Consider the following 16,667-nt stretch of genomic DNA (forward strand, 5'->3'; position numbering starts at 1 on the left):
TGAGTTGTAAATGGACTTGCCAGTATAGAAAGCATGTGCTAATCATGAGTGGGTACCCTAGGTTTGGACAAGTGATTCACTGATTTACATGTCTGTGTACCAAACTTGGATCATCAGTCCTAGGTACACTATTCCCAACTCTACGCCTGTGCCTGGGGGGGTGGACAATGAACTAATAATTTCTAACAACAAGGACACCCAGGAAGCTTTGGAAAGCTGTACATGGGTTTGGCCAGCACACCACAGGTAAGGAGGAACTCCAAATAGGATACACCCAAACCTTGGACAATCCCATCAACACTTATCTTTGGAAATGCATACCTTTGTCCACATCAGTTACTACCAGTAAGCCATGACTTACAACAAACAGATAGATGCTAGCACACCTCTGGGCATGAGCTGCATGCACACCTAGGCCATTGTACTCAAGTGCCTCATACTCGTAGCACTACATGTGGAGCTACATGCTGCTAGGAAGTTTAACATACAGTCAAACATGTCCATTAGTGAATAGGGAAGCTGAAGTCTGTGGCTAACACTTTGGCATCCCTATTCTGGGAGAATCAGGGTCTGACTGGCTGACTAATTCACTAATATAGTCCACTGTCACTTTTTCAGATTCAAGTTTTATCCACATGACTCATCCCTATTCACGTTGCCGTGCCTACAGGACTGACCTAGAATCCCAAATTATGACAATACGATAAGGATCGGCCAACTCAAACATGGTGATAAAATGATATTCCACTCATGGAACAAAACAAATGATTGACCAGCGCATCACACCTTGCTATGTGTCCAACACACAGGAGTCAATCCCACATCATCAGCTAACACAACACAGAACATAAATATCAACACTTACTGGAGATGTCTGGGTCCGCAAGTCGAGCCACTTCTCCAATAGTGTAGGGTGCCGGTCCACCTGTAAGGCATGGAAGGGAGAAATGTGCTCAATGTCTGTGCACTGTACAACAATTCAAAATACAAATACTATGTGTAATGTGAACTCAGAAAGTAAAGCCTCTCAGACATGATGATACTGCATCCTACATACCACTGCAAACATGTACAGATCCGGGGACTCCAGTGAGTGATACACACACATCTGCACACATGCAGTGGCCCTAACTATCATGTCGTGGCAAACATGCTCCTTCATTAGTGAGACAACATCATGGAGTGTATTCCTCTCATCATGTGTATCCATGAGAGACATCTAAAGCCACTTTCCGTGAGGACTGCAATACCAGTCACCCAGACATTGTGACTAACACCAATTTTAGACACACAAGTACAATGTACAGAGGGACAGGGACAGTTGTTACCCCTCAATTTGTATCATTTTCTTCAATTGATGTGCCACAGCTATGGTGAGTTGCACCAACCATAGAGATATGAACCCACCTTTTGCCAGCCATCACTAATTGAAATGTGGCACTACAAACTCCAAATATCAGTCTAAGATTTTAGCTGAGCGCAGCTATAACTTGTTACGCATGTGTCCAAATCCAGTTCAGGACGCAATATTTCTGAAAATTTTCGGGATTTCTATGATCTGTTTCCTGACACTCTCACCGACCACACATGAAACATATGTTTGCGGCACATTGCCATCATCAATTGACGTGCAGGCTGCACTAATTGTCTGGCTACTGTTGTGTTTATAAAGTTAGTGTAGCTGTTGCGTCAACAAATGACGGTAATGTGTCGCAAATTTCTACACCTCACAGGCAACTGTGGCCCATATATAAACATATTTTGCACCACATTTGTGTTTCTGTTTGACACAAATGCGGTGCAAACTTACTACATACAATTGTATTTTATAAGTTTGCGCTGCTCTTGCTTCAAAACAGCTTGCAATTGCAGTGCTAACAAAGTAGAAATATGGCCCTGTATGTTTCACTAGCATTCCACATGTTCAAAAACATTGCCGGCAGATTATGAACAAATCAGCTACTGTCACTACAGAGCATTTAAACGTGCACATTACCCTGATTTGTACTCACCAACAGGGCCACCAATCACAAAGCCCAGGTGGTCCCAGCAGATCTTGCTCCCTGCCCAGCAGTGCTTCAGCTGGTGGTCATTTCGTGGTGTGTTGTATATCCTCTGCAGATGGTGCAACACCTTTGCCCACCGGATCCTCCGCGTGATAACCTTGGATCACACGACCACCTGCCTCAATCATCAGGGGTAGGAAATGGCACACCAGCCAAATAAACCCACCCAGCTCCTCCTCTCACATCGTGCCAAGACAAGGCCTACCCAACATTATATCAGAAAAATAAAGATGGGATAAATGGGAAAAAAGGAGAATAGAGAGAAAGTAGGACAGAAAAAATGCAAAAAAACAACAAACACAGCCCAACTATACCCAGACTCCCAACACAATAAAGACAAATGTTGACAACACAAATGACCACAAAAAAACTCAGACAGGATACCACAGACAGTTATGAAACACAAAAAGACAATTTAAAGACAACAATGGAGACAAAATCACAAAATGCATAGAGACCCAATTTTAGACACAGCCACACAGTCAGGAAATATCACAGACTGCAAAGTGAAAGTGAAAGTATACCCACTGTACCAATTCTGTAAACAGGATATCCTATTACATCACTTCCTACCTCAAATGCGGTGCGTTTTTATTGTTATGCGTCAAAATATTATGGCGCTTACAGTCTGCGCGTAATTTTTTACATTTTTACGCACGAGTAGATTTAACCCTGCATCCATATGGTTAAAAAATGTTTCCAACGTAACCAATTTCCGGGGGTACAGTGTGGGAAATACCGCTCAGGGCCAATGGATGTTTCAGAGCATTGTGCCTCATATTTCTAAGCATAAGCGTCATTTTTAGATGCGTATGCGTCAAAATATCTGACATAAACTGGGTTTGGGTCATTTTTCCATTTTAATGGAACATGACAGTTGTGAAAATACAGAGATAGGCTGATTGCACCCACTTTGGGCATTACGGTGTATGGGCACATGTGACAGATCATACTATTGCGGACCATGATCCGCTACTTGGTGTACAGGATTTTCACTCTTTACTGACGCAATAGATGGCCAAACGTGTGGCCTACTAATATGTATTACCCAATTTGGGCATGTTTGCGTCAAGAGAGGATAGCAAGGCGGCGCAAATCAGAATAATAAGTCAATGCCTATGGGTCAATGTGTGTGATTTGGCTACTACTATTGTTGTTGACCCACTGTGTGACCATCACAAGATGCATTGTAGCAAATATGCTTGTATGCATGTGGAGTCACTGTGTCCAACCCTCAGATGCAAGTCAGTGTGGAAATGAGAGAGGACATGTGTAAGTCATACATGTAGCAACAACTTCTGTGTGCACTTCCTACTTTTTTTGTAACAAACACCACAAATGACAAAGCATGCACTGGATAGATAGCGGATGGTTGTTCATGTCAATGGTCATGAACTTGGCCATCACATGTCCTGGAATGTTGGATACATCTTCCTAGGCACTTGTTTGTTGAGCCACCATGAGTCAGGCATGGGTACATACTATGTGGGTACCGTGTTTGTGACACGAAGAACCAAAGATAAACCACATTTGTATTGTTACACCACAGTTGAGGTCATATAACTGAGCCATGTCTCTCCTGTGGCAGTGGCGGACCAGCAGACCAAGCAGCACGTGTTTCCAGTGGTCAAATGCACAGAGGTGTCTGGTTCATGTGTGTGGGCCAATGTTTCGCCTGTATAATTATTGGGATCTATGTTGTCACAGTTACGTGCAGGTCTAGTCATGAATCTGTGGCGCCATTTCCTGTATCTACAAAGTATCCTTCGCAGATCTATAGAAGTAAGGCCAACGAGGATTTGAGAACAAACATGGGGATTGCACATGGGGATTGTCCAACCCTGTCACTGCAGACGTGTTATGAGACTGTCAACAGGGCAACCTTGTAGTGCTGATACAGTTAATATCTCAGGATTATTGTACCAGCAGGTGTCATCACAACATCTGTACACAGGTTGGCCTCTAAAATTCCCACTGCACCTGGGAACATCACTGCCTCTATGCTGATTAATCTCACAGCCATTCACCACGCACGCCCCATCAATATGTTGGGAGCAATGTGAATCAGCGTGAGGACTGTCAGGGTCCTAACATGTGTAGGCATTTCGTGCACATTATCTGACGTTGTTGGTTCTGCCGGAGGCACCATACCCAATCCCTGCATACAACCATGGTACACCGTCACAATTTGTCACTCATGCATAGATGAGACCCAGACAAGAGACAGTCCATGATTCGGGTATTTGGAGACAAGTTCCCACCCATGGTACAATAAATAAACTGATTATGCTATACAATTTATTTGAGTATACATTGTAGACCCACCTGACTCAATACCCCAGGAGGAATAGGAGGTTTGGGAAAGCAAGTATGATACAAATGTAGCCACAAGGAACCTTTAGGGTAACGCAAAGACAGGAGCCAGTCAGGCTAACAGGATGCAGGGTCAATCAGGATCCAGACAGTTCACAAGGTAAATACACAGTGGTCAGACTGAGACTGGTCAAAGGAGGAACAAGACAGCTGAAATGGAAAAATGTGTTTTTCCTGTGTTTTGGAAGGTAAGACATTAACCCAAGGGCTGTGTTACACAGCTGAGTTAAACGACAAGGCATAACAGTGTTATAGATAAAATGGCAGCTTCTATGCTGTTCCAAGCATCAGAAAGGGCAGTGCATGTTCAAATGGCTGGTCTCCATGGAGGTCCTCACAGGTGTGTGCAGCATCAGTCTCTCACAAGTCCTGTATGTGAGATTCAAGTTCAAAGGGCCAACAGTACCTTTCACATGGAAATCACTGTACAAGTGATAACAGATCTTAGAAACTACAAGCCAGTGCATTATTTAATGCGACGTCCATGCAGACAGAAGTACAATGACTATGGCATACCATACTAAAGGGTGAAGCACACTGGATTTAGACTGTGAGTGTGTAGAGGAGGGATTATCTGGGTACACATATTACCATTCCAGGGACCTCTGAAGACTGGTGGGGTGAGACCGGGAACATGGGTGTGTCAGGACTTAGGACATGGGCTGACATGTGAGTAATGCTTGTCATACCTGGGGCACTTGTGCTATGACTTTACTGCTTATATGGAAATTTAATAGTCACACATTGTCCTTGCAAAGATAGGTGATGTAACAGTTACTGCTGTCAAGGGTCTGGTCATACATTCCTGTTACTAATGCAATAGCACATCCACTGTCTCATGTATGATGAATTTTTTTCCATTATTGACTTAGTTGTGTGCCATATGCTGAAATGAACCTTGTTGCCAACATGTATGTGTGAAATAGGTGTGGTCCTCTGCTAGCGCCCTTCAAATGTGACATGTACAGGATATATGTCATTTACAGTGTGAGTGAATGTGGCTGTACATTCATACGCATCTAACTTGTTTAGCAATGTTCTGTGTCTTAATCGGTATTTCAGCAATGCTCCATGAGGCTACACTCTGAAGCTGATAGTTAGAGATAATGTTTAGCAAAAATGATTTTCCAGACCATGATATGGTGATTAGTATAGGTGTTTATTTACATATGGTTAGACAGTGGTGATGGGTGAGTAGGGTCAAAAGAAATTTTGTGCAATCTGTTGTCTCTGACGCAATCCTGCTGCTGTGTTTGGATGGTCCCCCTCATGTTGATGGCCAGCATCCTCCTCTTCCTCCTCTTCAGGCATTTGTGGGTCAGGTTCATATAGGGGAATGTTCCTTCTTACACATACGTTGTGCAGGATGGCACAGGTCAAAATTATTTTGAACACCATTTCTGGTGAGTATAGGAGGCTGCCTCCGGTGATAGAGGCACCTGAATCTTGACTTCAGGATGCCAAAGGTCCTCTCGACTATGGTGCGTGTCCTCCTATGTGCCTCATTATAGGCACGCTCTGATGCAGTGCTTGGATTGCCAAATGGTGTCATAATCCATGGCTGGATCCCATACCCCTGATCAGCTGAAAGAGAAAATGAGTGAGAATATGTTGATGTGGCTTGCCCCATACATATCACCTTGCATGGCAGTAGGTCTCTTGTATTGTCTGTGACTCATTGGTGTTTGTGTTATTGTGTCCATTGCTAGGCTTCTAGGATGTACCATCAGCATTGGGTTGTTTCCTTATCTGAACGGGAGTTTGGCTGTTGACTGGATGTCAGCAGCATTTTTGGAGAGTTGCAGTAGAGTGTGTACTCCCTTGCATTGTGACTTGTGATACATGTGTCCCTGTGTCTTAACTGGGGGTGAGATGATAGTTGCATACACAGAATCAATTCGACAGTGATGGTAACACGGTTGCATCTATGTACCCTGGACATCCCATACAATTTGACATATGCAATAGATTAATTTAAGCATCAGTGTGACCCTTTGATTTGGCAAGGTGACTTTGTGCAAAACATCTCCGTACGTTGTGAACACTGACGTGTTAACAATTGACTATACACTAGTTTCACATGTGTGACAAGTTCACTGCAGAACTATTTCTCTGCCCTTGCCAAGTCGACTCAGATTGTTACGTGTTTCTATACTACTGAACATGAGAAGGTTCCGATGGCTAACTTGGTTGTGAGGTTGTTATTTAGAGTTTCAGAAGGTCCGTATGGCAGTACATCTGTTGTGTGTGTGTGTTAATTTGTTGCAATGCGTAAATTTAAGAATGTGCACTTTCAATATTGTCCCATCAAGATGTGTTCTTTGCACAGTCCACTTGCTTCTTGCTAGTGGGCAATGTGATAGCAGGAGTGATGTGAGATATTGGGATGGCCTCAATGATTGCACGTGACCTTCATTGTACTCCTCATCATGCTATGTGTGTCATGGTGTTTGACCTGCAGCTAAAAACATTACACACCCCTTACACAGTACGCATTGATTTGAAGGGTGTTGGATTGAGCGTTATTGATGTGATATTGAAAGTTTCATCTTCCCAGATGTACTGCCAGTTGGAGCCATGTGTTTGTCATTGTGTTGTTTTTTAATTGTTCCCTTGTGTCTGTGGAGTGGCATCAGTTGTTATTTGGAACTGTCATTTGTCCCTAGGTGCGTCTCCCATTGGGTGAAGATATCAAACATGCCTAGCGGTGTCACAACCTCAGTGTGTTCCTGTCCACATGTCGATGTCATGGTGTATGTGTTGTGTGTCCTAGAGGGTTGCTGTGCAGTGTGTATATAAGTAAGTTTCTGTACTTACCAACAAGTAGTCCATTTCCATATCGTCCATCCTGGAAGTGTTGATTGATGGTGTAGTGACGGAAGATGAATGAATCATATCCACTCCCAGGATACTTTGCCACGATGTTGGTGATCAATCCCTGGTGATTGACAATGTCCTGCACATTGATGGAGTGTGTGTGCTTCCTGTTGCAGTATAGATGTTCGGTTGAAGCAGGTGGCACAATGCGTACATGTGTGCAGTCAATGGCATCAAAGACGTGTGGGAAGCCATTAATTAGGTAAAACCCCTGTTTTGTCTCCTGCTGCTTCTGCTGTGTGTTGGGGAAGCAGATGTGGCGGGTGTGAGTGAGACGATGGCATCCAGTACCTTTGGGAGGAAGGTGGAGAATGATAGCTGTGAGATCCCAGCAACCAGGGCGCCAGTGGTTTGAAAGGAGCCACTTGCCAACATGTGTAGTACAGCTAGCAGCTTGGTTTTGGGTGGAATGGTGCGTGGTGTCTGCAAGCTGGGTGGCAACTGTGGCTCAATGTTGCGCAGCAGCTGCTGAATGGCTTGCCAGTTCAGCCTGTACCTCTGAATGATGTCTTATTGGCGGAGTCTTATAAGGGTTGTCCTGGCACAGAATATCCTCTCCTGCTTTCTGCGTTGCCTTTGGGGTCCCTGATGGTGTTGTGGAAGCTGCTGTTGTTGTTCCTGTGCTCTGCGTCTGCGTGCATGCATGATGAAAAGCACTTCCATGTCTTCCTTTTGGAGCTCTGCTGTTGCTTCTGTGTGGTTTCTTTAAATCCAGGTGTGTTTGCCCCATTTTAACGCCTGCGTTATTTTTTTACGCAAATCGGATTGTGCGTCATTTTCTGCCTCCGCCTCCTGGCCATGCGTCATTTTTGCACTGTAGCATAAAAATGGCGCACAGGTGTTGTCATTTTTTGGACGGGAACGCCTACCTTGCATGTCATTAACCCAAGGCGGTTTCCCGCATCCAAAAAATGACACACAGAGCAGGATTTTGGCATTCACGGCCTCCGGCGTCAAAGTTTAAATATGGTGCACGGTTTGCGCCGAATGTGCGTCAAAAGTTTTGACGCACATTCGGCGCAAACAGAGTATAAATATGCCCCTTAGTCCCACGCTCTTTACCACTGACCTCAGTTGGAAGAGCATTGCATTGAAATGTGGAGCATAGAATCAAGGAAGATGGAAGAGTGGGCCTCAAAACAGAAGTGCCTGGAAATGGTCCAGCATGGGGATATTGTGATGACCCAAATGAGACATGTAAACGTAATGACGAATGAGAATCTCATTAGGCAGGAAGATTTGCCTACCCAGCGAAGATACGCTATCACTGAAGATTACTAATGCACAGGTGCGGCACGTCCTTTAGGGCAGAGGGGCCACGCCCCCCCACCTTTTGCTCCTCATGAAGAGTGGCTGTCAGGCTGAACAAAGGTCAGCCTGACAGACACTCTTCATGTTCAGGTCAGGCAGCCAGGAGAAGACATGTGCGATTTGCACAGACTCCTGGCTGCCGGAGTTGAACTTTGCTGAGCTGAAGAGGTCACAGCTCCTATGGGCGTGACTTCCTCATCTCAGCAAATGGTTCCTCAAGTCCCTTTTCCTCAGTGACAAGAGGAAGCGTCATCCATTGACTGTGACCTGGGCGATTCAGGTTTAAGCCCTGAAGTGTCCAGGGCAAGTGTCAATCAGTGACACCTCGTCACAGAGTGGGGTGGGGTCAGGTCAGCAGTCTCACTGACCCCATCCCACTCTGTGAGGAAGTTGGGACTGCTGCCCTCCCTCACTGGCTGACCTCAGGTCAGCCAGTGAGGGAGGGCAGCAGTCCCTACCCTCCTGGGACCTCCGAGGCTGAAGCTAGGTGTGTGTGTGTGTATCTGAGTGATCTTTTTAAATGAATGTTTGGTGCATGCGTGCAAGTTTGAATGTTGAGTGTTGTTAATGCATGTGCGTGTGAAAGTGTGAGTGTGCTTCCCACCCGCCCCCCTCCCTCCTAAAACTGCTAGCCGCCACTGCTAATGCACCAATGTTTTCTTACTTACAACAAAAGAGGACTGTAACTCTCAATCTACAGCAGTTTAAAATCCGTGAAAAGTCATGCAATAACCTTTTATCAATCAGGTTGTATTGAACAGACAATATAAAAAGAATAACAAAATAAAAATAAAATAAACAAACACACAAAATAAACCGTATTTAGCAAATAGCCTTTTAACAGCCAGCTGAGTGTATATTGTTTATTTATAGATTTTCACTTTTGTATGAATAAAAGTACAATACATTAAAAGGAATTACTTAAATACACAACATTTATCATGAATTCTCTCATTTTAATTATTTAGGCAGTATGTAATATGACACCTATCCTTCTCAGTTCTGTAATGGGAGGGTTTCTCACACTCAGAAATGCTACCTGGAAAAGATTTTAAGTATTAGCTAAGAGTGGTATGCGTTGTTAATTTTGTCAGACCTGTACATAAATTAGGCATCATCGCCTGTACATTAATAACAGAGATGCACATAGTATACACATTTGCATACATTAAACATTTCATCAGTTAGGAAAATTACTCCTTAAGAAATTATTTTCTACTTGATTTTACTTCCATCACAGTATATGATGTTCACATGCAAGCCCCATTCCTAGAAGTCCTGAAAACTTTGCAGAGATCTTTGAATTTCACTGCACCGCCCACATCTGGCTCATCGGGGTGTAAGCTCAGCACTGGATACATGTCGTACTTTCATGTCAAGACTTTTGGAAGATAACCAGTTATTACTTTGTAAGTTCTTATCTAAGGCCTTATGTAGTAGCCACTTTCGCAAATCAGTTTCAATCGTTCACAGACTAGATTGTACATACTGGTGTAAATTGCGATCAACCTTTTTATTACAACAGGTAGCATGTGAAATTACTCTATATCTGCCAAGTTTACCAGGTTCATGTCTGATGTGCTGCTCTAGTCCAGGTTTTATCCCCCTTGAATTTTGGGACATGTAGCCCGTTTCATAACGGAATGAACAAGACTACATGTCCGAGAACTGAAAGAAAAACTTGGACTGGAGCAACACACATTGCATGGTCCTGAGAAATTTGCAGGACAGTTACTCATACAGAAGGGGTCACCAAATAAGCTGCCTAATGAATATTAATTAGTCATTTCGAATTTTGTACTTCCCTGTGAATGGCTGCAAGCAGAAAGATGGTAGCCTGCAAGGAACAGCAGATCACCGCATCTGCCTTTGCTTTTCTAAAGGAGAAAATTATTTCTTGTTTAAAGTAGGCCGTGCCCATTACAAAGTGAGGCATTGTTTAAAAAACGTTTCGAGTTTGGAAAGACATCATGTTTGCATATATTGGGTTCCTAGGACCACTGTCTGATCTCCCTGAGACTGCCTGACACAATACCCATGGGAACAGATTTCCCTTTTGGGCATCAGTTACCACCCCAACTTGAGAGGTGACTATTAACAGGAGTTTTGTACATTGACAATATGTGTTTTGTGCTGTAAAGTCGGACTTACAGGCTTTGCAATTGCAAAAAAACTTCAGTACCTGAAGCTGCTTATTTACACTTAAGGCATTACTGTGACACCAGCAGGCACTGTTCATTTGTAAAACTTATCAATGTATATTTTTATACAGGTTTGGCATATATAATGCACTCAAATCACATCTCCGTGTGCACAAACAATATGCACGCATCTTTTATGCATTTTCTGGTGTAACCCAAACACGCATAAAAAAATTCTTGTCTTGAGCCTTATGCTATCATTTTCAAAAGAAACCAAATGATTTACAGCAAAGATATGACAAGAGAACAGGGGTTCAACATTTGCCACAAATTCTAACATAAGATTTCCGATTAAAAATACAATCAGTTCTAATACAATTTGGGATCACATTCTTATCACTGAAATTCCTTGTAGAGCTGAGGGCCGGTTCTTCTGTTTAATAATTCTTAAACACTGGGATATTATCTAGAGAAAACACAAAATGAAATCAGGTGAGAATTTTTGCAACATTTGATACTGAGGTTCATGTGCACAAGTTGCACTGCAGATGCATAGAAAGAGACAGTTGTTTTATACTGGTACAAGTAAATTGCATGTATTTTCAGTAATTTTCTTCAAACACAGAATTGCAAAACAGAGCTTAGGGCCTCATTACGAGTGTGGCGGTCCGAGGACCGCCACACTCGGATTGATGATCTGACTGCCACACTCCAGGCGGTCCTGACAGCCCAATTACAACCCTGGCGGGTCTACCGCCATCCCCACCCAGAACATGGTTCCCAATGGCATGATGGCAGTCAGTGTTGCACTCAGCCAGTGTGGTGCTTAACTCAGCACCGCCTGGCTGATTACAACTCCCCTTACTACCAGCCTTCCCATGGCAGTCTGACCAGCATGGAAAGTGTGGCAGTAAGGGTGTGCTGGGGCCCATGGCATGGCAGTGCAGAGGCCCCCCTGCCCAACACCCTTGTAATACGCACTGTCTGCTGTGCAGACAGTGCGCTTTCCATGGGTCTCGGAGTGTTAGGATATTGGCCTTGACTCCCTTAAAGGAGGCGAGGCCAATATCCCAACACTGTTCTCACCGATCAGCCTGGCAGGAACACGCATTACAATGTTCCCACCACTCAGCCTGGCAAGAACATTGTAATGTGCTCGGAGGAACATGACGGTGGCGTGCTCCCCGTGGTGGGACCGCTAAGCCTTTAATAAGGCCCTTAGTCTGCACTATTATCTGAAAGGAACACACACAATTATGGATGGCTACACATTAGGAATTATGCAACTTTCAATGAACAAATGACAGTTAATTAACATGTAACTTAAGCTCTCTCGAACTGGAACATCATGTGGCAATACGATTTACTGCCTGCTTCTTTACATTTCCTTAATTTCACTTGTGTGGTGTTTGTTGCATAAACGTCCCCACCAATAGGCTAATGCACATTTTACCGTTTACGCAGTAGGAAAGTCAAGTAGCAAACCCCACACTGAATGGTGCGCAACAACGTATGTATGTGCTCTCTGTCCACTCCCTGAAGAAGGTCAGAAGGTTTCACAAAGACAAACTAAAACGCCCTTTACAGTATCCTTACACCCTGCACACCCTTATGAGCTCAAGACTTACTGGGAGGAAGTGGGAACACCAGAAGGGTACAAGGTTATAAGCACAAAAAACACTACAATTAAATAATACACAAATGTAGGTTTCAAATTAAAAAACACTGAGAAAAATTAAGTGAAAATAGAGGCAATATTGTTGGCTGCTTCACTGAAAGTTAACTGGTCCAATAGATAAAAAAAGAAGCCTGGAAACGAATGTAGTATTACAGGGAACAAGATAAAAAGTCAGAAAAATGTCCAAGGACTAGTAAGTAGTTTTGAGCTTTTTCTACCAGGGCATGTGTAAATGTTTATCTAATAAGTGCACATATCCATAAGGGCTTTGGGTATTTCCCTAGAGCAAAAAGTTACTTCATGATGAATGGCTTCATTTTTTTGGTCTCACTACTCTAGCACAGCAGTGGTCACAAGACTTTATCTTACAAGGTCTCCATGGAACTGGAGAAGCTGTGCAAGAACAGATGACAAAGGCAGGCAATAGAAATGAACAAACCCTTTCCCCAATCACATGGTGGAGCTCTTCCCCATTTCTCTAATGTGTGTGACCTTTCTTTTCATTTGTGTGAACTTAGGCCCATATTTATACTTTTTTAGCGCCGCATTTGCGCCATTTTTTGACGCAAAATCGTCGCAAACTTACAAAATACAATTGTATTTTGTAAGTTTGCGCCGATTATGCGTAAAAAAAAAAGTATAAATATGGGCCTTAGTATTTTATGTATGCTTCTACTAGACAGAGATAATGTTCTAGAGGCAAGTAGTCAATTAAACACGCAGAGGAAGTAGTGAGTTACTTATCTCTAACTCACTTTTCCATGCGAGTAGCTTTCACAGATTCACATGCCACAATCACTTCCTGTCATCAGGTTAGAAATGGACATCAGCTCAAAAACATCATTTATTTAATAGCAGCACATCCACCTCATTTAAAACGAAACCAACTTTAGCCAATCAAGTTGAAGTACTTAGCTCTCTACTCCCCTAGAGGCCACCACAGATAAGAATTCATAGCACAGGTATAGAGGTTACTACTAACAGGTATCTGACCAGATAGGTTGGAGGATGGCATGTGAATCTAGGAGCGATACCCAAACTAGAGACTGGAGTTACAGATAAGCAATTTTTCCCTAGCACTGGATCATTCATAAATTCATATGCTTGAATCGGAATGACAAGCACTATACTATACTACATTTCAGATAAGTTTGCAGCCAGCACTATTTTGTGTGGCTAATTAGAACGGGAATTCAGGCTGTTATTCCTGCACCAGGGGCAGAAATGCTTCCAATTGTTTATGTCTTCATCAGAGCAGGCTGACCTACTTGCACCTGTGGAAACCTGCAGTTTGCTCAGGTCCCCAAATAACAGAGTAACAGATTGGTACAAATCATGTTTTAAGGTTCGTTGACTAGAGTTCATGATGTAGAACACTTGCCAGTCATTCCTGAAGGTTAGTTTTCAGTGGATCTTCAGAGGCATCAGACTATGTTAGTGTACCAAAATTGGTGTGGACAATGCTGGGGCTATCAATGTCAGTGAACATCCCTGTGTCTTGGTCTTCTTCAATACCCTGGAACAATGGGAAACAGTGAAAAAGCAAATGCAAATATGTTCGGCCTTGCCATCGAGAAAGCACTGCCCTTGGAGCCTAGATGTCAGTACCTGCTTGTGTACAATGGGCACAGTGTTGTTTATTCTGCAGAGTGGCAAACTGGCCTAAGATGAGGTAACTCCACGTCTAGAAAACATACTGGGGTTGACGGTGGTTAAGTTCCCACTTGTGGCAATCTGACAGAGCATCTGTGAGCATTTGCCTGCTCATTTTAAATCCCTCGTAGGTATACAGTAGAAATACCAATCCGTTTATTATTGCCCAGGTCCATAGTAGTTGTGCCTCTTCCAATAGAGTATGTGATCCTTGCTTGCTGATAAAATACATATAGGTCATGTTGGAAGTTCTGATTAGGACAGCACGGTTTGCTAATCCTGGAACAAAATAGACCTAACTGAATGAGCTGTAACTACCAGATGATAAAATAAAAAGGACTTCTCTTTGTGGATTGCTTCTGCATGGAAGCCCCCTACCCTTCAATTGAGGGGTCTGTCATAGTTTGAAAAAGGAAGCTTATGTTGTAGATGTCAAGAAAACCACCAGAGCAGACGGTAACAAGTGACTCTCACAACATGATTCCACTAGTTTGTTGCCTCTTGCCACCTGCCTTCGAGTTCCTGTTGGATTGGTCTCTTCCGCAGGTAGCAGAATGGAATGAGTCCTATGCAAGGTGGCATGACGTCCAGCAGCTAATGTTATGTCTTAAATGGTATTTATTGCAGATGTCCGCAGCCATCAACTACAGTTTTGGAATGTGCTACACTGATGAAAACGTCCTGCTGAGCTGTTTGTGGAGGACTGCTCCCAGAAACTCGAGCTGTGTATATTTTTCCACATTGAGAGTGAGGACTAACTGATGCAAAAGGTTGATAAAAGCCTTTGTGAGGGTGCAGGTTTCCTCTACCGAAGGCGCTTTCACTAAACAATTGTTCTGGTATGGAAATAACCTAATAACTAGTAACTGTGTCTCCGAAGCAAAGAAAGGCTTCTATGAGGGCCAGACCCTCTGTGAATATCGGGGGCGGATTTCAGGCAGGGAGTGCTTTCGATTGAAAGACCTGCTACAGAGAATCTCAAAAACTGTCTGTGCTTTCAGTGTACATGAAAGTAGGCATCCTCTAAATTCAGGGAGGTGACTCATTTTGGCAGCAACAGAAAAACTTTAAGAGGTATTTTTGAGAAACTTATTGCCCAAGTTTCCCTGGACCTCAGGATTGGTTTTACAATTGCTCCTCTAGGGAGGTGGAAGAAGATGACCCACCATAGTTCTTGAAGATGCAAGTGATGTGCAGAACTTGAATTACTGAACAATCGCTTGAGAGTTTCTCAATTCAGATGTACAGTGTGAAATTCCACACCCATAGCCTGAGTGTGGCAAAGGCAGAATTAGGAAGCCAGGAACTCTTAGTGTAGTTCTGATAGCACAAATTGGAAGATCCTTTCTTCTTGACAGCAAGCAGATGCTAGCGTTGACGCTACTGGCCTCTGCCTGAGATACAGCCCTTATTTTATCCTAACAGCCTGTATGGGTAATATTGCCTGCCGCAGACCTCAGACCGGCCAGCAGGGCCTCTACATTTGTGTGATCTTCCTGTGTCATAAAATGAATGCCCACCCCAGGGACAGAGTAACGCCTGTGTCCATTTTTATCGACTGCAGGACTTTCTTGATATGTTTCCCAGTCACAAGGCATGTTGAGAATCTTGACCTTATGCCTCAGGGTGGACGCAGGTGGATTTTAATCAGCTCCATCTTTTAAGCACTGCAGACACTGCCAAATCCAAATAGAAGAAGCCTGCATTTGTAATATACATCGCTACATCGTTTATATCTGCAGCATATGCCCCAACTTTAATGATGGCTTTGTTCCTTCTATTATCGAGAAGGAGCTTGACCAGATGAGAAATGTCTTCCAACATCAGGTGATCACGTCCCAGAATGGATAAAACTGCTTTGATGGAGGTTACAGAAGTAAACGAAAAGTGATAGGTTTGATGCTTGAATTAATCTCAGTCACTGGTAATTACTCAGGGCTGCATCTCTGTCCACAGTTATTTTACCCGCCATGCCACCTCAGATTAAACCCAGCTACATGCAAATCAGCCTTGGTCCTGCTCCACTAGGAACAGTGCAGCCCAAACTGCCAAGCCAGGTCCTCTCTGAACTAGAACACATGCAATACAAGATCGTTTTTGCCCTACTTGGGGCTTTCCAGTCAGGTGCCACTTAGTTCCTGTGGCACAGTGAGGAAGGGTCCCACGTCTGAACATACCCATCTCACTTAAGGCATTACACTGAAGTAAACTAAAAATGAATGACCGTTACAGCCATGGAACTGCCCTTGTGCCACGTAATCTATTCATTTTCCATCCTTGTCTGGAGGCCCAGATGCAAGTTTAACGAGGAAATTTGGCTTAGAATGGCCAGTGAGGTGTCCAGGAGCCTATTCTGGCATCCTTTATTTTTATCCAGCTGTGAAATGAAAGTCTGAATTATAGCAGCATTCTTAATTAGTTTTAGCTCTTTCTTCTAGATGGAATCTAGAATTGTGATTGACTTGACTGACTTCATAGGCTGTTCTATAAATTCATAGAGGAAGCAGGAACAATGCCAAAAGTGGAGTTAATGCTTTCGGGAGAAGTCCGGGTGAAGCCTTCAAGGCC

General features: G+C 43.5%; 1 protein-coding gene across 3 annotated transcripts in view; it reads right to left on the reverse strand.

Moving 5' to 3' along the window:
• Positions 1-9,448: 9,448 nt before the first annotated feature.
• The window catches only part of LOC138293309 (methylcrotonoyl-CoA carboxylase beta chain, mitochondrial-like), a 249,102-nt gene continuing 241,883 nt past the window's right edge, over positions 9,449-16,667 (reverse strand). For 2 of the 3 annotated variants that reach the window (XM_069232456.1, XM_069232454.1), the window contains one exon: positions 9,449-11,234. In XM_069232456.1, the coding sequence (XP_069088557.1) occupies positions 11,154-11,234 (81 nt within the window). In that variant the 3' untranslated portion in view covers positions 9,449-11,153. The remainder of the gene's footprint in view (positions 11,235-16,667) is intronic. The other variant, XM_069232455.1, reaches the window with a different exon arrangement.

Source organism: Pleurodeles waltl, chromosome 4_2 (assembly GCF_031143425.1).
Source record: "Pleurodeles waltl isolate 20211129_DDA chromosome 4_2, aPleWal1.hap1.20221129, whole genome shotgun sequence".
NCBI classification, from domain to species: Eukaryota; Metazoa; Chordata; class Amphibia; order Caudata; family Salamandridae; genus Pleurodeles; species Pleurodeles waltl.